Raw genomic sequence first — 22,734 nt, 5'->3', positions numbered from 1 at the left:
AACTGCTGTAGCAGAAGAAATGCAATTAAGTCTACCACATTTTAAAAAATGTTATTAATCATAGTCATAAAAGCAGAAAATGAAAGCTAATTTTACTAAGTAAAAGCCCCCTGCTAAGTGGTATTTTGACATCTGAAAATAATTCAGTTTCGATCCTGGTGCTCCACTGACATGAGCAAGGAAATTGATAATTCTCTCTCGAGTTGCTGTTTCCAGCCTTCTCCAGGCAGATGATTTTGCTGCCAGGAGCACCGAGCTGGAGCCAAACCCAGGCCTTGGCAGGACCAGCAGAGTTTCCTGTGCCTCTCCTGAGCTGCTTTTTAGGACAACACCAAGTGTAACCACAAATGGATTGTGGAGCAACTCTACCTGCAGTTCCGTCGTGGTTATTTATCTGAGACAAGGCTACAGGGGAGGCTGTCATTTACTATATATTAAGTTGTATTTTCATTGCCATCTGACTGAATATTTCACTGTCACATTCAGATATTGTTTGTATTCCCTGAAAAATAAAATATGTCTCATAATGCAATAATTCCAAAGCATGCAGGGGATTCCCCAGAGGCCATGGCAGCCCTGATTCACCCTCACCCCACTGCTGGCCCTGCAGCTCCCCTGAAAAAGGGATAATAATGAGACATCTCCCACAGCTCCGTTACAGCACAGTGCTAAAAAAGGGTTTGTGTACCTTGTCTGGGAGGAAAGGATCTCACAGGATTCCTGTTACTCTCCTGACGTATCACTGGGCCATGAAATTCAAAGAGGACAGCAGACAAAGCCAAGTTACACCCACCTCTGATCTTAGCTTTATTCAGAAGCAACTAACTGTTTGAAATTGAGCAAATATTACAGAGGAGGGGGGATGTTATTCACTTAACATCCTAAAAATACTTGAATTCTTGGGGAAAGCTGGACCTCTCTTTGTTCAGGTTGCATCTGACTCTGACACAAGATGTTGCACAAGGACACTTTTCATGCTGGGAGAAGTGAGAGCTGATAAAGTTTATTCCTGTGTAGGTGAAACGCTTGGGCATTTTAACAAACACCCAGAGATGTGTTCGTTTGCCTGCCTGCCCCACATGCCTCCCATTCCTGCTGCCTGGGAGCTCCTCGGTGGGTCTTTCAAAAAGTTCCAATTCCCACCTTATTCCTTCCCTTGCCTGGGAGAGCAGAGGTTGGAGAGGAAGATTCTAACTTTGGCCTGAAGCTTCCTAATGACCAAGTGTACCCTGCAATTATATTGGCCTGAAAATACATCCATGGACCAGGAGCATGGCTCTGGGGGTGGCAGTTGTGTTTGCATCAACAATTAATGCAATTAACAATCAGCAATTCCCACTGGAAGGTACTTCAGCAGTGTTGTGGCAAGCAGGGAGTTTGGGCTGAGGTTGGTTAGGGTTTGTTCTCCATCCTTCTCCCTCCCCAGTGTATTCCCTGCTCGGTCCCAGTTCGGCTCTGTGCCCTCTGGCTTGCTGGCTGCCGTGTGGGTAAGGGATGAACCCTAATTCTTGCTTCCCATGACCACATTAATTCGGATTTCTTGTCTCTCTCCAGGTGATGATTGTCACACAATCAGAACAAACTCACATCTTCAAAACTGCTCCCCCAGGATCAGGTGTGACTGAGGTGCTCAGCGGCTTCCAAAAAGGAAGGTGGATAGACAGACTGAGGGCAAACAGAACCTTTATTTTGTAATAGAGGAGGAAATACATCCCTTCATTATCATAGTTATAATGGTATAAAAACTGTTTAAGAGCCTCCTGGTTTTGGACTGGGTTGGTCTAGTCTGGAGGAGCCACAGCCTTGCCACCATGCAATTTACCATCCTTATGAAGTGCTGCTGGATTCGAATGTCTGCCTCTGCGCATTCAATCCTGATTAACTGGCCCGACAACGACTGTTGATCGCCCTGCTTTACATTGCCTGCAGAGCCATGGTCAGCTTCATAGCAGCAACCTGCAGCTTCCCCAGCCTGTTCCAGCAGGGAACACCCAAGCCTTGCCCAGTGGAGATGAACCTGCCAGTCTGAACTGGAGATTTACCTGGCAAGGAGCGCAGGGAGGAGCAGGGCAGCAAAGTGAACTGCTGTGCCTCGAAGATGCTTTTGCTTTTTCTGCTCCCCAAGCTATAAAGATGTAGGTAATACACAACACAACTTAGGAAAAAGGCATTTTTAGTTATATTTGGATTCTGGATACATAAAACCCCCACGTTTTAAGCCTGTGTGTTCTTCCCAGCAATAAGCCGAGCTGGTCAGAGGAGACAATTCTAGATTTAAAACAATGTTTTCACCTTGGTGGAAGTTAGTAAGTATCCATATGGAGATAAATACAAGATATACATCTTTAATAAAGATCCCCAGCAGATTTTTCCATAGATGTAACCATTTGGCAGCGACATTCCCGAGGAGAGGAATTCCCCGGGCTGGCAACAGTTTCTGGTGGCAGGAGCTCCACGTGCTGCCGAGTTGGGCATTAAAAACTCTGTTATCCCTGGGCTGGGCTGGGCTGGGCTGGGCTGGCTGCTCCCGGAAAGTCGCCTATCGGCAGCGATGCCGCAGCTCTGTTGGTGGCAGAAGAGTGTTCCTCTGGACTTCTCTTAAAAAAATAAATAAATGTCAAGCCCGAAGAGGAAGCCTGCTATTTTTCAAATGCACGAGCTGTAATCACGCTAATCCATATGATCGTGCTAAAGCCAAGCAAAATGCCTTTTGCATATGATGTAATCACCCCGGGTAGCCTATTTATAACCACCTCGGGCTGGGAACACCTTCCCAGAAAAACAGAACCAGGACAGCTTTGCCTTGGCCACATTCCTCCTCTTCCTCCCCGTGTTTTTCACTTTGTTTGTGCTCTTTCTCCCACTTCTGCTATCTTCCCAGCCTTAAATACAGCAACTTTTTAATTTTTATTTTAAACTAACGCTTTCCATGTATTCCATTTGATCAGTGTGCTAGAGCCGTGCTGAGTGAAATCCCAGTCCCGTGAAATCAATACCAAAACTTCTATTGATTTCATATAATATATTCCTTTAAATTCAGGACAAATGCTCCACAGGAGTTGTCTATTTTAAGTATGGATCTACTGTACAGGGCTGTCAGTCTCTCAGCTGGACACATAAAGCAGCATGGTTTAATAATTCATTGGTGTGGGGTGGGAGCTTTATGGGTAATAACTGGAAATCTGTTGGTCAGACTGAGCATATCAAGTGTAAAAGGAGAGGATTCATCAGTGTGAATATCTATCTGTGGATCAATTGGTATCAATCTTGTTTAACAGTCTATTTCCTCAGGACACACTTTGGGAACAAAGAGCATTTCAAACTGTTGGTTAAACAAACAAATATAGAGAAGCTCTTTGGGCAACATGGGGGTGGAGTAAACAGCAGATAAAAATGGTCAGCAATTTCAAATATGTGCTAATCTCTTCCATTTTATATTAGTAAATACAGGGTTTCTCTTGATGTAATGTGCCCATTAAAGGGGAGGTAAACCATTTTTTGCTTGCAGATGAAGGTGGCCTGGAAACCAAGATTTGTCCCCTGACCTCCATGTTCAATAGTTGTCCAAGGAGGAGGGTGACACCTTCTGCTCTGCAAGATTTGTGTTATCCTTAGCTAAATAAAACCCCCTTATGAGACACTATAAAAACAGAACCAACCCCCAGAGGATACAGAACTAATTAGATCAGGATGCACTGCTTACCTTGATCTACAACATTAAGATATTTTATGTTTGTCCCATCCCGGTCCCCCCTCGTCAAGCCAAAATTTAAATAATCAACCACCAAAATTTAAATAATCCTGACCAGAATTTTGTAATGACTATGCACATCACAAATTTTAGTGCAGAGTAAATGCTGTACAAATCCCAGGGGGTTTTGCAGGGTAAAAGTGCCAGTGCAGTAGCAGGTAAATCGAGCTGTGCTGTTGTGCAATGTCCTGTGGCTGCCTGAGGTGCCATCTCTTCCTGCTGCCCACTCAGATTTGGGTTTTCCACTCCTCACCACCCTTCTGAGCCGCCCCATCATCTCGGCTGGGTGTTTCTGAGCACACAGCTCTGCTGCTGGGGCAGCCTGAGTGCACAAGCAGGAAACTGAGGCACAGCCGCTGCTCAGTGCTGATGAGTGCAATGGCAAGTGCGCAGGGAGTCTGCCTTCAGCTGAACCCAATTCTGCTGAACCCTCACCCCGTGTCCTCCTCCAAACCAACCAAATCAGCTCTTCACCAAAGAAAGATCTCCCTCTCCAGTGTTTTCAAGCAACCCTCTTCATTTTCCGTAGACAGACCTGGGTGGGGCGTGCGTGTTGTTCCACATTGAATCAAAAAGCAATCATGTCTGCCACCGCGATTTTGCAATCCACATCTCCATACATTCAAGGATCCTCACATTTTTGCTTATGCAAGATCCGTCTGGCTTCGGTGTGGGTCGGAGGGGTTGGGGTGACCCTGCTGTGACATTCGGGGCTGTACAGCACCGTTCAGCCGAGCTGGGTGCTGCAGTCACCTCCTGCCAGCGACTGTCCCCATGTGCCACCAGCGCCGGGGCCACCCGGCTGGGGCTCGGGGAGAGGATTTGAGCGTGGCTCATGTTCCCATGGAGCCCAACAGCCGAAAAGGGGAGTAGAATTGAAAATTATTCCACTCTACTAACGCAGCCAACTCAGTGCGGGAAACACTTTCAAAGCGCTGCTGCTTCAACTTTTTCACACGAGCCTTCCCGCGCCTCACGTTCTTACTCGCTGTTAAAAATACTACAGGCTCAACTTTGCCTGCTTGGCAGAAAGCGATACTTTAAAGAGTCTTTAAACAGCTGAACCAATGCCAGCCTAATTACGCGCCGTCTGCATCCGCTTTTAAACCCCTCGCGTTGCCCACCCCGCGGCGGGAGCCCGGGCTCGCCCTTCAGCTATCTGCGCTCTTCCCTTTGCCACCTTATCGAGCGACAAAGGGACGAATGAGCATTGTCCCGAGCCCCTGCTTGCTTTAGGGACAGGGGAAACTCTCGAAAGCGCGATGTAAAAAGCGCAGGTGAGACAACAAAGGTGCTGTCGGTGAGCGGCGGAGAGCCGCGCTGCCGGGCTGTTTGTTTACCCGGGAGGGGCTGGCTGTCCCCACGGCCGGGGGTGGCCCGGGTGGCTCCGGGCCCGCGGGGCTCAGCCTTTGTCGCCCGCCGGGGCGGGCCGGGCGCGGGGACTACATGGCCCAGCGTGCCCCGCTGCGCGGATCAATGGGGCTGATTTGAATAATCTGTGAGCCCTTGGACTCAGGCCAATCAGCCGTCAGGGACCCATGATAAATCGCAATGCATTATTGATAATCATAATTACTCTGACATGCGCATTCCGCCCAATGGGGGTAATTTCCCAACTCTAGGAATTTGTTGTGAAGAGGAAAATAATTGCTACTATTGCATGCTCCCGATGCTGGTGCACCATGTCGCGACGGAAGCAGGCGAAGCCCCAGCACATCAACTCCGAGGAGCAGCCCCCAGATGCTGCAAGTGGTGAGCGCGGAGCGGCGCGGAGCGGCCGCGGTCCCAGCCCGGCTGATGCGCGGAGGCGGCGGCGGGGAGCGAGGGGAGCTTCCCGGGGGGCTTTTTCCTCCCTCGTGCTTCACCCCCCGCTCCTTTCCCCCCGCGGGCTCTGCCGGGAGCCCACCCTCGGCTCCCCATGGGGTTTTTTGGGGGGCTGAGCTCCCCGCGGGGCTGGGCGAGGCACCGGCCCCTCGCTATTTTCGGGGGGGCTCGGCTTGGGGCGGCTGCGGAGCTGCCCGGGGCTCGCTCGCCCTGCCCGGCCGGCCGCCCCGCAATGCCCCGCAATGCCCCGCTCGCTCCCCCGAGCCCGCGGAGCCTCCGCCGCGTCCCGCGTGGGGCCGCAGCCTCATGGCACGGGAGCCCCAAAGCCTCCCCGAGGCGGAGGGAATGGGGCTAGATGGGTGGGGGAGAAATTTCAGACAACTTCGGAGGGGTAGGAAGCGGCGCGGGTTGGGTTTCCTCGATGTATTTAGCACTTTGTCGGGAGTTACATGAGAATTTTTGTGGGGCTTTAAAAAAAATCGGGGGGGAAAAAACCTCCACGCTCGGACTATTTTTGTTGGAGATCACAATCGCCCTGGACCTTTTGTAGCTTGACCTCCAGCCATCTTTGATTTCCGACTTCCTAAAATAACTCCGGTGAGCTAATGTGGGGTGTGCGTGAGCGCTTTGTATTTGGGCGGCGTGGGGGACTTCGGCACCGCGGATCGCTGTCCCCTTTTTGGGGGAGTCCGCGTTCCTGGCCGGGCTGCGGGAAAAGTGGAAATTTTGGCTAGACCCGCCGGGAGCTCCGGGGTGGGTGGGGGGCGCAGGGGAAGGGCGGAGGGGCACTGGCCGGTGGCTCCCGGAGCAGCATCTCCCCGAGCCGGGCTGCGGGCTTTGCTGGCTCCCCGGCCCCGCTGGGTTGTTCCCCGCTGTTCCCTCGGTGCGGGGCTGGGTGTGCTGGGTGCTGTGCTCTGTGCTGTGCTGCCGGCCGGAATGCGGCGGGAGGAGGGCTCGGCCCGGCCCGGCTGGCCAGCGTGTGCTCAGAGTTGTTGTGTCCCATGTTTCCGTGTGCCCCCCAAGAACTTTCTTTGCGCTCGGGACTGGTTTTGTTTTCTCCCCTAGAGCCGATCAAAACCCGCGCACGGTACGGGAGCTGCTTATTCCCAGCCCGCAGGAGGTTCGGGCTCTTTAATTTTTTTTTCCTCCTCCCCCCTCTCTTCTTTGAGTCGAAATGTGCAATTGTTGGGTCCGGTTAATGGTGACTTAAGAAACAGCATGCTGGCCAGAAGGCAATAAATCCCATGTTTAATGCATGACTGTTTTCCTTTGTGCATATGGTTAGGTTGGGGGATGGAGGTGATGTTTCCACATGTAAATCTCTGCCCGCTGCTGGAAAGGCACCTCCGGCCCCGCGCTGAAACAAAAGGGTTAATCACTCCTGATGCGGCCGCCGGGGCGGGGGAGGTGTGCGAGCGAGGGAGGAGGGAGGGAGGATCGCTCCACACCGCGCTCTCCGGGGCAGTGGCCAGCTGCTTTTTTGTTATTGTTGTTGGGGCTTTTCCCCCTCCCGTTCTCAATTTGAACAACCGAGCCCTGGATGGAATCCCTCCGGGAGCCCAGCGGTGGCTGCTCAGGCCGGGGGAGCTGCGGCCCCTCCTGGGGGCTTTCCCTGCCGCTCGGGGGGTGCTGTGCATTTGGGGGGTCGGGGCAGATCCCGCACCGAGCCCTGTCCTCTCAGAAATACCGCCCGGGGCTGCGATGGCTCGGACCGCCCGCCAGCTCCCAAATAGTGCTGATATTCCCCGCTCCAGGTGTGCCCGTAAATAATAAGTGATGAAGCTGCATAACAAAGTCGAAATTCCGCAGGGATTTGGCCGAGGCATTATCGAGGATATCCACATAATCGTAATAATGAAATCAAGCCCTTATCTCCTTTTTTGCAAGTGTTCCCTTTTTTCGCAGAGCGATTTGGGACCCACCTCTGTGAACAATGCAGAGGGTTAAAGTGTCCCGCGAACCTGGGGATCCATTAACAGGTCAAAAAATCAGCAGGTGGTCACAGGGGAATAATGCTACATACTGAAAATTAGCATTTCCACAAAGGGCTTGAAAATGCCCATTGTGCTGGATTGCTGCCATTAAAATTCGGATTCGTTCTTAAAAATACAGTATCAAACTGCAACTTTTTTTTTCCCCCTCAGGGTAAAATTAGCCTAGATTTCCTTTAATTAAACCTCTGATTCGTGCGCCGAGCTCTGTCCAAGTGGAGAGTGGTGTTGAACAAGGAAAGATTGAACTAGGAAAACCCAAGTTTTGCGGTGGTTCATTTTAAGTTGGATGTGTGTCGCTGCTGTCGGGGGCAGGCTGGCAGCGGGATGCAGGAGCATCCCCGCGGTGCTGCAGCCCCGGGAAGGGGCAGAGGGTGCCGGGGCGGAGGGGGGCGATGCTCGGCTTGTTTCTTTTTCCCTAAGTGCAACATTATATTGGTAGCAGGGATGGAGCCCTTTTGCCGGGCTCGGCCGCTCGTGACGTTTTGACAGAGCTGCTGCTCTAACCTTTGCCTCCTCCTGCTTGCTGTGGGTGGTAAGTTGATGTCAGGCTCACAATTAGGACTCTCATGCAATTGACCTTGGCAGTGGGGTTTGTGCCGCTGAGCTCGCTCTGAGCCACTGCTCGGTGGGAAGTGTGCTGAGCGGCCGCGGGCAGGTAGGGCAGGCAGGGCAGGGCAGGGCGGGGGGCTCGGGGGGAGCTGCAGGGACAGCCGTGGGTGCAGCTCTTGCAGCGGGTGATGCGGGCGCTGCCGCCGGCTCAGGTGGCTCCCGTGGCGGTGGCCCCGCCCGGAGTGGCGGTGGCCCGGCGTGGCCGGAGCGCGGGCCGTGAGTGCCCTCCACCGACCGGCCCCGGCAGCTCCGGGCAGCCAGCTCGGCTCTTCCGGGCCGTTCGGAGCCCTCCGGGCTGCCGGCAGCGGGGCTGAGCCCCCCGGAGCCCGCTGAGCCCCCCGGAGGCAGCGCTGCCGGTCCCCGCTCTGCCCGCGGGATTTAGCGCTCAGTTTGCGCTTCTCAGCCGCTAATTCAGCGTGGTTCTTGTGTCTGTGGTCAACATGTCGCTTGAAGTTGGGGAAATGCTAAAGGGTGAATCAGTTGGTGGATAGGCTAGGCGGTGAATCAGTGAGCAGATAATAAAACAATTCAAGCTTTGGGAGAGAGGCTGTAAGCACGTGAAATGCTGATTTTGTAGGTCTAACGCGTTTCTGCCTCGTTCTCAGCCAGCCAAACGCCGCTGGTGAATTCAGCGTAGAAAACATCAAGGCCTTTGCAATATCTCTGTGAGTTGTGCTCTCCTACTCAAGGAAGCGATTTTGTCGTGGTTAAAATGCGTTCAGTGGTGTTGGACGGTGGGAGAAGGGGCAGTTTGGAGTTGTTGGAAGCCCTTGCTCTGCGGCTGGAGCAGCAGAAAGGCAGCAGGGGAAGCACGGTGGGAGCAGCAGGGGAAGCACGGTGGGAGCAGCAGGGCGCTGATGGCAGAGGGTTCATGTGTTCTGTGTAGGACCGGAGTGCAGGGTTGGTAATCAATCCTCCGTGAGTTAATTTAAACCGGGGAAGTGCACGGGTTTGTTAACCTTAAAGTAAAACTAGGTGATCAAATGTGGGCAAAGCAAGCTCACCAAAGGAATTAAAACTGCTGAAATAAAAGTGGATGGGAAAGCTCGAGTTCTGTTTCATCCCAATTCAAGTGAAGTAAATTTGAACAAAAAAGTCGCTAATGGCTTAGATGAGTGGTAGACCAGCAGCTCCCTTCTTGAAATCACATCAAGCCAGATTTACTTCACTCCTTTTACTGTTTCCCTTTAAAAAAAATTAATTCGAGCAGTGTGGATTTTATCAGCCTTCCTCGTCGATGACCGCCTTGTCCTACACAATAGTGGATTTTTTCCATCCATTTGCCAGTGATTCAATCTAACCCCCCTGCTGGGTTTACTGCATTCTTCTAACTTATTGGATAACTAGATGCTGAGAGATAACATTCCTGAAATTCGGGGGTGGGGAGATAAAAAAACCACAGTAGAAGTCCTGTCCCTGGGAAGCCTTTGGAGAGGGTTAAGTGAAGTGCACAGGCAGTTGTGGCAGGGCTGTCCTGGGGAAATCCTGGTGCAGGCTGTGGGCAGAGCTGCCCTGCTGGCACGGGAAGCCCTGAATTCAGCCCGTTGGTTATTCCATGGGTGATAACTGCTGGGCTTTGGGTGCTGAGTGCTCTGGTTGCAGCTCTTGGGCTGGGGACTGGAGCTGCTTACAAATCAAGATTATTTTCACAGAAGCTGTTGGGTCTTTTACAGAAACAGTCAATTGCTCCTTTATTATTCCAGCTACTGTAAAATAACCCAGCGTCCTGCTTGTGAATTTATCTAAAACCCTTTGTGAGACAGGCGAAGAGACACACTTTTTTAAGGTAAAAGTGAAAATAATGCATAACTTCACTATTTGTCGTGCAGGAAGTAATTTCAAGCTCTGAATTGAATTTATTTAGAGTCCTGAGCTAATGCTTTTCTGTCAGGGAAACTGGAAAATAAAATATGTGACAGGGGCAGGGCTGCCAACCTGCCCAGCACAGGGACCTGCAGTTTACTGGAGTTACTTTCTCTGAGGTGGCAACTGCTGCTTAGAACCTTAAGCAGAACCTCTGGTAAGCAGAAAAGTTACCAGAGCTCCTCGGAATTATGAAAATGAGGAATATGGGCTGTGCTGGAGATTGGCAAAGGGGAATTGAATTTAGTGTGATCTAATCGGTGCAGAAGTAGAAAAATAAGTACTGGTGAGGGAAAGGAGATAAATGATCAGATGCTTTGAAGCACTTGAAGTCTGGGGACTTGTCTAGTAATTATCCTGGAATATGGGCAACAGGCTATGGTGCAGACATTTCTGTGCCACGGGAGAAAGTCAAGTTATGTTTTAATATTTTGCAATGTGCAAACAGTGTAATTCCACCTGGGAGATGGCGCTGAGAAAGCCCCAAACACTTCAGGATTTGGAAAAGAGATTTTCATGTTTTAGTGTATTCTATGAAGTAGGACAGGAAAGACCTCTTAAGTCAGTGTAGAGCAATTTTGAAAGTTTATTGTCTTTTTCAACACTGGTACTTTCTTTCCCATTATATTTGTTCAGACTCTTGCAAAACGACTTAAAAATAATCTGTTCTTGATCCTGATTGACTCTGACCAAGTTCTGAATCATGTATTAGTTGTACTTGTTGTCAAACTAGATTTCTGTGTTTTCCTGTAGAGTTTAATCAACTTTAAAGACATCACTTTAATGATACTTGGGATGGGAAATGTATGCTGCTGTTCTTGTTTCTTTCACTTATGGAAGTTGTTTGGGCTGAAGGGGAAGTATTTAATTCTCCCTGTTTAAATAGGAGGCATCCAAACATTTTTGATCACAGCTGTGCTGAGAACGCCTTTTCTCCCCATTCAAGGACTTGTGCAGATTTGGATTTATTGATCTGCAGATCATAGCAGAACAGACCTCTGATACTCGTGAATTTTTGTAACTGATCAAATACTTATTTTTACAAGTAAACTTTCACACACTTCATGCCACACAACGTTAAACGGCTGAAGTTTGATTGTTGAATGCACACAGAGTGCCCTTGTTGAGCTAAGAAATGCCAAAGTTTGCAATATCCTCCCTTAGAGAGGTTTTACACCCCCTCAAACAGCGGGATCATGTGCTTGAGTTGTCACCTGGACACATTCCCCTCCAGGTACAGGTTTGGTCACACCTTTCCCGATGGGCTCTGCAGGACACGTGTGTGACACCATTCCTGATGGGCTCTGCAGGACACGTGTGTGTCACACCATTCCCGATGGGCTCTGCAGGACACGTGTGTGTCACACCATTCCCGATGGGCTCTGCAGGACACGTGTGTGTCACACCATTCCTGATGGGCTCTGCAGGACACACGTGTGTCACACCATTCCCACTGGGGCTGTGGGAGGTGAGGTTCCTGCACCCCATGCACCCATGGAAATTGGAGCAATTCCAGTGAGTTCCACATGTTTCAGCTGATGGGGTTGGAATCTGCCTGGAGCCCTTTCCCTCTCACTGGAACATTTTCTCACCCGAGCATTGGCCCGCCTCGAGCTGGGCGTGAGTTTGTTGTTTGAAGGATGGCAAGGCTGAGCAAAAACATCCTGTTTTGGTTATAATTGCTCTTAACCTCTTCCAGTTCAGATATTTCCCCGAACGATTTTTTTTTTTTTCCTCCACGTGCAAATTCTTCTTAGTCTAAGCTGTGGGGTGCTCATGGTGGAGAGGCAGGAGTGGACTTGGAGCCCAGGTTTTGGCTTGCACTGCCCTTTCCAAAAGTGGGTGAGTTGGGGATGCAGCTGACCTGGATCTCAGGCCTCCTGGGAATCGGAAAGGGTGTGGTTTGCAAGTAGACTTCTTACTTGGTGTTTAATAATCCTCAGTATCAAAGTATCAATGATTGTATCAATCGTCAGGCTTATAGCTGTGTGTGGAGTTCTGGATGTTAATCATGTCGTTCTTGCTGCTGTGTCCTTTTAGAGATTACTTTCAGGGCGTGTGTGCTTTTGAAGGATTTCAGAGCTAATATTGGCCTTGCTTTGCTTTTGTCAGTTCTCTTGGGTTGTAATTACTTCAATAATGGCAGAGTGCACGTCGTTTAGATCGGTACAATTAAGAATTGCTCAGAATTCCTGTGCTAACAATCTTGTATGAATTTCTGAGGTGTGGTTAAAGAAGAATTAGAACCTGAAGTGCAAACACCAAATAAGCTCATGGAGTGTTTTGCTCGGTGCTGTTTTTCCTTGTATTCCTTTTAAGCTGTGTTGCAGGTACTGCCTTGCTGGATTGTTTCTTTTTTTACCTGTATGAAAGTATTTGGGATAAGCTTTTTTTCTTTGAGCCTCCTGAGAGACCTTTCATATTGTTTTTCTTGAAAACTGAACTGAGATGCAGATTTCTTTGGGGTTGCAAAGGAATTAGCATGAAAACAAAGTGCAGAACTCCCCATTGTTCTCCAAACTTGATTCCAGTGTCTTGTATCTTTAATTTGCAATTCAGGTGGAGTTGGTGATCTTAATAGTGCACAGCTGGTCTAAATCTAGCAATTAATAATGTGACTTTCTTTTATTTTAAGGGAGTCCACAAGACGTCCCAGGTGATAGAGATGGTGAAATGAGTTCCAAAAGGTGCCGCACGGAGGAAACCAAAATCTGTGAGAAATGCTGTGCAGAATTCTTTGTTCTCTCTGAATTCCTTGAGCATAAGAAAAATTGCACTAAAAATCCGCCTGTTCTAATCATGAATGACAGTGAGGGAACAGTCTCCCCTGAGAGCTTCTCCGAGGCTTCTCTGGGGACCTTCCCGAGTGACCGGATGGACAGCAGGACACGCAAGGACATTCAGGCAAAGGGCTGCATTGCTTCCGTGGAAAAGAGAGAAGGAAAAATGGATGCTGACTCGGTAGGAGGAATGTACCTTAAAATAGAACCTCCCATCACACCTGCGGCTCCCGGCCTCAGCTATCTACCAAAACCCAAAGTACCAAACACTAACGTGACGCTGCAGACGATCCGCGGCACGAAGGTGGCAGTGAACCAGCGCACGTCCGACGCCATCTCCTCCTCCGCCGCCGGGTTCAACGCCATCCCCATGATCCTGGAGCAGCTGGTGTGCCTGCAGCAGCAGCAGCTGCAGCAGATCCAGCTGACGGAGCAGATCCGCATCCAGATCGCCATGATGGCTCCCCACGCCCTGCACCCCTCCATCGCCGCTGCTGCTGACCCGCTCAAGGCTCTGGGCGCCCACATGTCCCAGCAGCTCTCGGCTGCCGTGGCGCTCATCGGACAGAAAGCTGGCAGCCAGAGCCTATCACTGGAATCCTTGAAGCAAGGAAAACTACCTCATTCTAACACTGGCATTGCAGCCGCCAGCTCGCTGGCTGCTGGGCTCTCCTCCTCCTTCCCCCTGAAGCCCGAGGGCAGCCGAGGCCTCCCCGGCTCCATCCCTCAGTTCCCAAATCCTTTGCTACCTCAGTCCTCCGGCTCGGTCATCTTCCAGAACCCGCTGTCGGCCGTGTCTTCTGTGATCGATTCCTCCAAGAAGGGGAAGGGCAAACCCCCCAACATCAGCGTGTCTGAAAGCAAACCCTCTGCGGAGGAGCCCTTCTTCAAACACAAGTGTAAATTCTGTGGGAAGGTCTTTGGCAACGACAGCGCCCTGCAGATCCACCTCCGCTCCCACACCGGGGAAAGACCCTACAAGTGCAACATCTGTGGGAACCGCTTCACCACCAAAGGAAACCTTAAAGTGCATTTTCAGCGTCACAAAGACAAGTACCCCCACATAAAGATGAATCCGTACCCGGTTCCTGAGCACCTGGACAATGTTCCCACTAGCACTGGAATCCCGTATGGGATGTCTGTGCCACTGGATGAGTCTAACCTGATTGTGGACAGCAAACCTCTCCTAACAACTCTGCCTACCTCTGCGGCCACCGCTGCACCTCAGACCATCTCCAGCCTGGCAGGCATGAAGGAGTCTCTGCCTGGCACGTTCTCCAGTGATCTGCAGTCAAGGCCCTCTCCAGACAGCGAGGGTGGCTCCTCCTCGTCGGGGGCGGTGGGTCACGAGTCGGGAACGGAGCACAGCCTCAGCTCACCACAAGCTACCTGCAGCGTGAGCATCTTCCACGTAAGTGGGTCAAACGAGCAAGGCTCAGAGACATCAAAGCTCCAGCAGCTGGTTGAAAATATCGACAAATCCACCGCTGACCCCAACGAGTGCCTGATCTGTCACAGGGTGCTGAGCTGCCAGAGCTCGCTCAAGATGCATTACCGCACTCACACCGGGGAGAGGCCGTTCAAGTGCAAGATCTGCGGCCGTGCCTTCTCCACTAAAGGGAACCTTAAAACTCACTACGGTGTCCACCGGGCCAACACCCCCTTGAAGATGCAGCATTCGTGCCCCATTTGCCAGAAGAAGTTTACAAACGCCGTGGTGCTGCAGCAGCACATCCGCATGCACATGGGCGGGCAGATCCCCAACACCCCCATGCCAGAAACGCCCTGTGATGGTGCTGAGCTGGATCCTGCTGCGGCCGAGAAGAACGGAGACGTCGCTCGCCCGGAGGAGATCGTGGAAAGCATCGACATGGAAGAGGACGTGGACTCTCAGGATGGCCCCAGGAGTTCTTCCAAACCTCCCACTCCGTACGACACACAATCCGAGTCGCCCGCCGCGGCCGCCGCCTTCTCCGGGGTCACAGCGCTGGAGAACCAGATGAAGATTGTCGCCTCCTCTCTGAATTTGCAGCGGCAGAGCAGTCTGAAGTCCAGCGACAACGGCTCGGCAGAAAGCGACGGCATGACAAACGACTCGTCCTCGGTGGCAGGAGACGCCGATTACCAGAACGGCAGGAGCCCTGCAGCCTCTGAGTCTGCATCACTCCAGGCTCTGTCCCCAGCCAACAGCCAGGCTGAGAGCGTCAGGTCTAAGTCACCTGCTTTCAACAGCCAGGAGGATTTGGGCACGGGGAATAAGCCAGAGGGCCCTGAGAGCACTCCTGCAGAAATGGAAGGGGTTGTTGGAGCTTTGGATTTAACATATGGCAACATCGGTCGGAAGGTCATTAAGGAGGAGCCTGGGCTACACTTTGCAAATGGAGAATATGGTGAGTAATCAAAATGCTGGCAGTTTGGGGTGGGGCAGTAGGAAATCAGTCTCTAGAAGGACCAACAGGAAGCAAAACTTCTTCGGCTTTCCCCTCTTCCTGCTCCTCTGTTTGGGTAAGGGCATAGGCCTTGTAAAGTTTTCCTAAGTCAGGCCCAAAATTCAGCAAAATTGAAAGGCTTAATGCTGTCATCTCCTGCAAGGTCCTTAAAATTAATAGAAACTGTGCCCTTTCTATTTTTCATGGGTTCTCCTGATATCTCCTAATAGCTCTTTAAAGATACACATTTGTGTTTTATGGGAAAACTGCTTCTATGTCACACTGAGAGTGTGACATAGGAACTCTGAATTCCTTTGTGGGGTTTTCAGGCTCACTGAAGTTAAGGTTGATCTAAATTTGACCTGAAAGACTTTTCTACCTCAAGCTCACCATAAAGCACAGGGATGAACTGATTTGTTTTAGGTTATCCCAGGAAGTGGGGTTGGCTCTGCCAATGTGCAGCTTCCAAAGGCAGGGTGTCTCTGGAGTCTTGGAAGCAGAATGAGGTTGGGATAAACATTCCCTTTGCATTCTTTCCAGGTCGGAGCAGTATCCCAGCTGCTTTTGTCAGAGCCCCGCCAGCCCTGATAAAGATGGAGCTGCCCAGCGATCGCTCCCTCAGCACTGGCCACTTCATTGGCCCCCCAGCTCTGTCCCCCGGGGTCACCCCCCTGCTGGTGCCACGCCCCAAGTTCTGCCGTCCTGCCAAACAGCACATCTGCACTACCTGTGGCAAGAACTTCTCCTCAGCCAGTGCCCTGCAGATCCACGAGAGGACCCACACTGGGGAGAAGCCCTTTGCCTGCACCATCTGTGGGAGAGCCTTCACCACCAAAGGGAACCTGAAGGTGAGTCCTCTCTGTTGTCATCTCCTTTGTCTGTGAAACTCACATGAGAGGTGGAAAGGGTTTTCTTTTAGGTCCTCAAATGCTTTTGAGTCTTGTCTCCTTGCTGAGTTTCTCCACACAGTTTCTTGCATAAGTGTTACTGAGATTGCCCACAGGTCTTTGCTACTGTCCTTGACTTTCCTTTTGGGATGGAAGGGAAGGCTTAGCCCTTACTAAGCAGATTGCTTTCTTTTTTAATTTGGATTTGGATGTGTCAAGATACAAGCATTTCATAGACTGAATGCTACAAAATGCTGCCTGCAGAGTGAATGCATTACAGTGCACTGCTTGGAATTTTGTGAGCTGAGGAGGGATAAACCAGGATAATCCTGAGATGGCACAAAGTGCTTGGGGATTGTGTCTGAGCACACGCTGGAGAAGTGCTGTGAGTCTGTCCTTTTGCCATTTGAATCCATTTGCCCCATGAGGGACTGAGCTCCCTCAGCTGTACAGAGGCTTCTCTCTCCCTGTGAGAACCTCTTCAAGCTCCTCAGTGCTCTTGTATAAATGCTGACAGGGAGGGAAAATACTCTGCAGTGTGTGAGCAGCACCTTGCTGGAAGCACCAGCAGAATGTGGTGTGCAAGATTTCAGCTTCAGTGAGCCTCCCTGCCAAATTACTTGGTGGTTTTTTGCATTACCCAGTATTTTGCTCAGTGTAGGCTGTTTGCAGCTGATAACTTGGCTTTCCTTCTGGGGGAAGAGAGGTGTCTTTGTCAACACCACTTAGTTCTAAGTGTAAAACAATTCTCTAAGCCCTCCAGGAGCAAAGTCCAGAGGGCCGTGGTGATGCCAGGCAGTGGAGTGACTGTCTTACCATGCCAGGAAGGGAACTCTGACAAGAGCTACCCAGCTGAAATATTTACCTGAATGCAAACGGAGCAAGCCAGACTTCTTTGGACCACTTGGCTGCAAGCAAAGTAGAATTTGGGTACACCATGGAAGAGCTGCAGTATTAATGATTCTCTTTGCTCTCCCCCCTCCTGAAGGTCCACGTCGGAACCCACATGTGGAACAACTCGGCCAGGCGGGGCAGGCGGCTCTCCATCGACAACCCCATGGCTCTGCTGGGCAACGACCCCAAGAAGGTGTCGGAGATGTTCCCCAAGGACATGATGTCGCCGTCGGTGGGCATCGACCCCGCCGTGTGGAACCAGTACGCCGCCGTGCTCAGCAACGGGCTGGCCGTGAAGACCAACGAGATCTCGGTGATCCAGAGCGGCGCGCTGCCCGCGCTGCCCGTGCCCGTGGGTGGCACCTCGCCCCTGAGCGCCGCCCCGGGCGCCAAGGATGCCACCGCGGCTGGCGGCGACGCGGAGAAAGCCAGCGCTGCTGCTGCAGACAGTGTGCCAAAACACCAGTTCCCTCACTTCCTGGAGGAGAACAAAATCGCCGTGAGCTAAGGACTCGGGAGGAGTTGAGCTACAGAAAGAACAAATATATATAGACACAAACATATATTTTTAAGAGATTCCACTTCGGCCTCCTATTTTCCTATTGACGTGCAAATGATTTTATGGTTGTCTTTGTAAGAGTTGCCCAGAGTACAATCATGATATTGCTTTGCAAATAGTAATTAATAAAGAATAGGATTTCCTTCTATTTGGAAAGATGCGGGTCTTGCAAAGTAGTTCTTACGTGTGACTTTAATGTGTACAGCCTTACAGAAGTTTCTACAACTTGAAATTCCAAAGGTTAGAATATTTACCTCTTTGTCTAGAGTGATAATGGGGGTTTTGAATAGAGTGGAAACAACCTACTGTTGATGGAAAAGCTTCTATTTACTGATGAGAAATGGAAACTATTAATGCGGGTAAATATCCTAGAATGTCTGCCACCCTCTTAGAAAGAATTTTTCTGTTTGGATTTTTGGCTCTGTGTGGTTTCTGAATGTACTTTTTCTTAAAAGTGGCGATAAAAACTACAGGTTGGTTTCTTTTTTTTTTTAATTCCTTTGGTTTTTTTGCCTCAGAAGTTATCTGGAAAGCAAGTTGCTGTTTTTCTTTAGTCACTGCTCCTAAATAATTCATTTTTTGCATTGTTGACTGCTGCTTATTTAATACTACTACTAGGACAGTCCTTCAAGTCTAGTGCCAAAATTCCTGCTTCCAAAGATGTGCAGTTTTTCCTAGATGTTTTATTTCAATACCAAGAGCCCCAAACAAGCATGGGTGGGTATGTATATACTTTTTTTTTGTTTTGTTTCCTCTTGAAAGGGAAGACTTGCCTTGGGAAGTCAGGTCTAAAAGCTCTGCAAGGAATTTCAGGCAACTGTTGCAATTTGCCATGGGGAACTGGTTTCCTTAGCAAGAGACTTTTTGGTTTTATTTTTATTTTTTTTTTTCATTTGGGTAATTTAGGAGATCAGTCGGTGTAAACCTGTATTTAAATATGAAGTATTCATGGTTAGGTTAAATGTTTTGTGGGTTTTTGGATGGCGTTCCTGCTCTGATCATTAAGGTTTTTTTTGGTGGTCTGCAAGCTTGCATTCTGCCAAAATGGTAATTAATGATCCATGTGTGTTGTATGAAGGTTGCTGGGATAGTCATCTGGATTCTAAGTTATCTACCTCATTTTTTTCCTTTTGTAGTTGTAGTGTCTATTTTTCTATTAATGACCACTGTAATGACTGAGATTCAAGCAGATGCTTCCATGCACTATGTGAAACCAAAACCCAATGTATTATTAGTGGAAGCACCTGAGGAGTTGCTGGACTGACCTTTCACTATTCCTCGAACGCCTGCTGGAACTGGATGTGTATTGGGATGTGAACCAGCCTGCACAGGGAGCATTTGGTGTGGAAGGACTAAAGGATGGAAAGAAACCTGGCTGTCGACTGCAGGAAATCTTCAAGTCCAGTCTGTGTTGTGGAAGGCCCCAAAAATGCAGATTACCAAAAGTTTGTGTGATGTTGTTGCACCTGATTCTTGCTTATCTCTGTATGCCGAGTTGTGCCTTTCCTGCTGGTCTTGTGAGTGAGAACATACCAGTACCTGTTTACACTGTCAGATGGATATTGTTACCTAGGCCACGCAAAAGGCATCCCACCTGTCATGTTTCTACATTGTGAATGTATGACTTCTGAGAACTCTGTAGTTTTGAGTATCTACTGATGCGTTTCTGTTGACATTTTTGAGAATAAATTTTGGGATGGCTTTTTCACACTCGGTGCTTCCGTTTTTCTGGCGAAAAGCTTTTGTCTCCTGGAGAGTGAGATCAAGAGGCAGCATGCTGCCTCACTCCAGGGACCTGAAACCCATGAGCTGGAGTTAGCTTAGTTCATTATTTAGAGCAACAGGAGCTAGGAAGCTGTGGAGGAGTCCTAGATCCATTCCCTAGGAACAGCTGGGGTTGGGTACAGGGGTTGGTGCATGCTAGGGACATTGATTTCTACTCTAGAATAGAGTGACAGCAATATGTGCAATCCTCTTTGTACTGTGATCATCCTACAAAGGGAGAAGGAATATTAAGTTGTCAAATTGCCAATGCCTGGAGATGCTGGTGCACAGAAAAGGATAAATAACTTCCCCTAAAGAGCAAAGAAAAACAGTTCTGAGAACAGCCCTGATAAAGTGGAAAAGTGCTGAGATTCTGATTCTTGCAACCTAAACTAGCAAATGTATTGTGGCCTTGGCAGGTAACAGAGGAGGAAAAGGGTGCAGAGCCAGGGAACCCCAAAGCTGCACCTTTCCTCTGCTGCAGCTGCCTGATCGTGGTGCTCCTTGCACAGTGCTTGGGAGTGCAGAGAGAGGCAGGAAGCAAACACTTGTTCACCGAGCTCTGAAGGAAAGGAAAAAAAGGTGTGGGGAGGGCAGGAGTGAGTCTGAGCTCCAGCCTCATTTCTGCTGCAGGGAGATTATTTCCAAAGCACACAGGGCTGGGCATTACCTGCTCTGCCATGTGTGAGAGAGAGCTGGACCAACACCCAAACTCAGTGTGCTGCAACTCCCCACAGTGGCAATGTGCTCAGTTTACAGTAACATTGCATCTTAACAATTAAAGGAGACAGCTGATTGTCTTGTGGCCCTTGCAGTGTGACTCAGGAGCTGCAGTGGTGTGAGAGCAGAGTGAGCACGGCGTGTGCACTGTCTGTGCTCATTAGCTTCTCCTCTTGCCTGGAGGACTTTCCTTGTTTGTCACTGCTTGCTTTGCTCACCACTCTCAGCATTGCACACTGTTGCTTTTCTGTAAGTAGCATATGTGCTTGCATGAGCTAAGGTAGGGGCTGGCTTGCTTAAAATGCTAAATTTGAACTTTAAAGTTGCATTACTTAAAAACTGAACTGTGTTTGCTTTACCTTAATCTATTACCTCTAGTGTTCCTCTGAAGAAAGATTTCCTTTAACCTGTGCTTTCTGTTCAAAGCTTCCCAAACAGTCGATGGGAACTTTGAGGAGGGAGTTTGTGTGACAATTGGAGATAAGCAGCTCTGGGCTGAGCTCAGCTGGGCTGATTTGCCTCTCCACAGCTGGCAGTGGGAGCTGGCCTGGGTTGGTAAATAGTGTGAGCCAAGGGTAAATGACCCTGGAGCTGGGATCAGCAGAGGGGAAAGGACCTGGCTGAGGTGCTTGAGCTGATGGGATGGCAGAGGTGGGCTGAAATGAAAGAAAAGAGATGAGTGTTACAATAAATGCTATTTCCTTGCTGTTGAAGGCCATGGTTCTCACGCAGGGTTTGCAGTCTGGAGTCAGGGAAGGTTTCTGTCTGCAAAATAACAGCGTGGGCAGAAAGCTGCCCTGGTGTCTGTGATCCCAGGAGGTTCCTGCTCACAGCTGAGGCTTTCTGGGTGATTTTCTGTGCTGTGCTCAGCCCAGGGGCTCCTGTGCCTGTGCTGGCCAGGGTGTGCTCCGTGCTGGGCTCACGTGTTTCACTGCAGCTCACATTCACCACTGACCTAGAAAAGCTCCTGGCACTGCACAGCCACAGCAGGACAGGAAACAGCTCAGAGGCAGAGAAAAAAACAGCAATTAACCACTCCTGGAGCCTATTGCCATATTATCTATTTTGTTATCATGGCTTCTGGTTTGTGCACTTTAATTTCATATAAAGGACAGTGTTCTTAGCAGCATTTTGATTGCTGTTGGTGCTGTCTGGTTTATTGGAAAGCTTGGTTGTTAATGGCTGCTGTAACTGGTCATGTGCTGAGCATCCCATGATCCCATTCATCACCCTATGGCAGCATCACTCTCCTCTTAAACTCCTTTATTGGCATCTCTGCTTGGCACATCTCACAGGTCAGAGATTAACTTCTCTGCCTCAATTACTTGTGCAGAAAATGAAGTCTCGAGTCAGGGTGAGAACAGGTGAATCTCATCATGGTTTGACGAGGTGAATTCCATCCTTGGTTTGGGCAAAATCCAGACATGACTGAAGGTGATGCAGGAGGAAGGCAGGGAGTAATGAGTGACAAATAACCTGTACTTAGTGCAAAACACAGAACCTGTCCTGAAATCTTTTATTCACATGACCTTCCCAGGTACTCACTGGCTTTGCATGTGATGACAGAGAATGTTTTTAAATCAAGTTACCTGAATTGGCCTTACAGCCCTTCCCAGTCCTGTTGATCCACTTGGCAAAGTTTGTTTTAGAAAAATTTGTCTCCATGCAGTCTAGATGTTCAGAATACCAAACATAACTTTTTTTTTTTTTTTCCTTATATGCTGGTTGTTTTTTTTTTTCCCATGAAACCAGTTTGATTACTTAGGTCCTTAAAGTTCAGCACACATTCAGGTGATTTGCTGCCTTGGGGTAGCTAAACTTCTGTATGTATTAAAATACTCCACCCCTCCCAACTCACAGTGTCCAGATTTTAAAAACACCAAATTCCTTCATTACTTATTCTTCTGTTTCCCCCTCAACTCTTCCAAACTTAAATAGCCACTTATGTAGGGTTTTGGTTTTTGTTGTTGTTGGGGTTTTTTTTTAATAAATTTGCAAATATAAAACGTAACAAATCTTTTCAGTTTAGAGCTTTGCATTTTTTAAATCACACAGGAGGTTTAACACAAAACCAATATGGGAAGAAGTCACAGAACAGCTATAGCTAATAGCCAGATCATTTCAACAACTAACAAAAAATATAAAATGCAAGTGGGAGTTTATTTGTCTAGAAAGCTTTTTTCTTTCTTCATTTCTTAACTTGACAGCTGTCCTAGCTGAATGACAGTTTGACTATTATGGCTTTAAAAATTAGGTGCTAAAGGGTTGTTTTCTTCTTGATCCACAACATATAATTATGCGAGGAAGAAAAAGATCTACATAAAGACTGCACTTCCTCAGAGCAGCGTGAGCAGTATCTGCTCTGAAACTTCATTATGAGCATGCCAAATGTTCTCTGCAGAGCAGAGCCCATGGCAGCAGGAGCTTTATTGTAGTTTCCCTTAGCAAGTGTTGATGGATTTATGGAGGGCTTCATTAAATATAGGCTTAAAGGATATCCGCTATCGCCCACTTGTCAAAAGCAAAAATAATATCAAAGCCATCCGTGCAGCTCCGAGCTGCAGGTGTTAACAGCACATGATAATCTGGGAGTGTTTAACTCCCCATTCGTGGCACTGCTCTTGTCTGGGTGCAGCCCTTTCCAAGATAAATTTCAGAGA

General features: G+C 49.2%; 1 protein-coding gene across 3 annotated transcripts; it reads left to right on the top strand.

The window, feature by feature from the left end:
• Nucleotides 1-4,870: 4,870 nt before the first annotated feature.
• SALL4 (spalt like transcription factor 4) lies at nucleotides 4,871-19,300 on the top strand. 3 transcript variants are annotated; one of them, XM_085078999.1, is made up of 5 exons: nucleotides 4,871-5,028; nucleotides 5,374-5,503; nucleotides 12,677-15,211; nucleotides 15,791-16,098; nucleotides 17,126-19,300. In XM_085078999.1, the coding sequence occupies exons 2-5, from the start codon at nucleotides 5,434-5,436 to the stop codon at nucleotides 17,537-17,539; spliced, it is 3,327 nt and encodes a 1,108-aa protein (XP_084935125.1). In that variant the 5' UTR covers nucleotides 4,871-5,028; nucleotides 5,374-5,433; the 3' UTR covers nucleotides 17,540-19,300. The 3 variants fall into 3 exon arrangements, with proteins under 3 accessions (XP_084935125.1, XP_084935127.1, XP_084935126.1); XM_085079001.1 differs by lacking the exon at nucleotides 5,374-5,503 and having other exon boundaries at nucleotides 4,876-5,028; XM_085079000.1 differs by lacking the exons at nucleotides 4,871-5,028; nucleotides 5,374-5,503 and adding an exon at nucleotides 5,933-6,172.
• The last annotated feature ends 3,434 nt before the right edge of the window (nucleotides 19,301-22,734 follow it).

The sequence above is a fragment of the Lichenostomus cassidix genome, chromosome 20, assembly GCF_008360975.1.
Source record: "Lichenostomus cassidix isolate B80296 chromosome 20, HeHo_3.0, whole genome shotgun sequence".
In the NCBI taxonomy this organism is placed as follows: Eukaryota; Metazoa; Chordata; class Aves; order Passeriformes; family Meliphagidae; genus Lichenostomus; species Lichenostomus cassidix.
This window is presented reverse-complemented; position numbering and strand designations above follow the sequence as displayed.

Bases quoted from the DNA above. Each gene is read 5' to 3' on its own strand.
- SALL4 (XM_085078999.1), top strand. From the start codon at position 5,434: ATGTCGCGACGGAAGCAGGCGAAGCCCCAGCACATCAACTCCGAGGAG. The intron at 5,504-12,676 runs GTGAGCGCGGAG...TTTTATTTTAAG, and splicing joins GCCCCCAGATGCTGCAAGTG to GGAGTCCACAAGACGTCCCA. The intron at 15,212-15,790 runs GTGAGTAATCAA...CATTCTTTCCAG, and splicing joins CTTTGCAAATGGAGAATATG to GTCGGAGCAGTATCCCAGCT.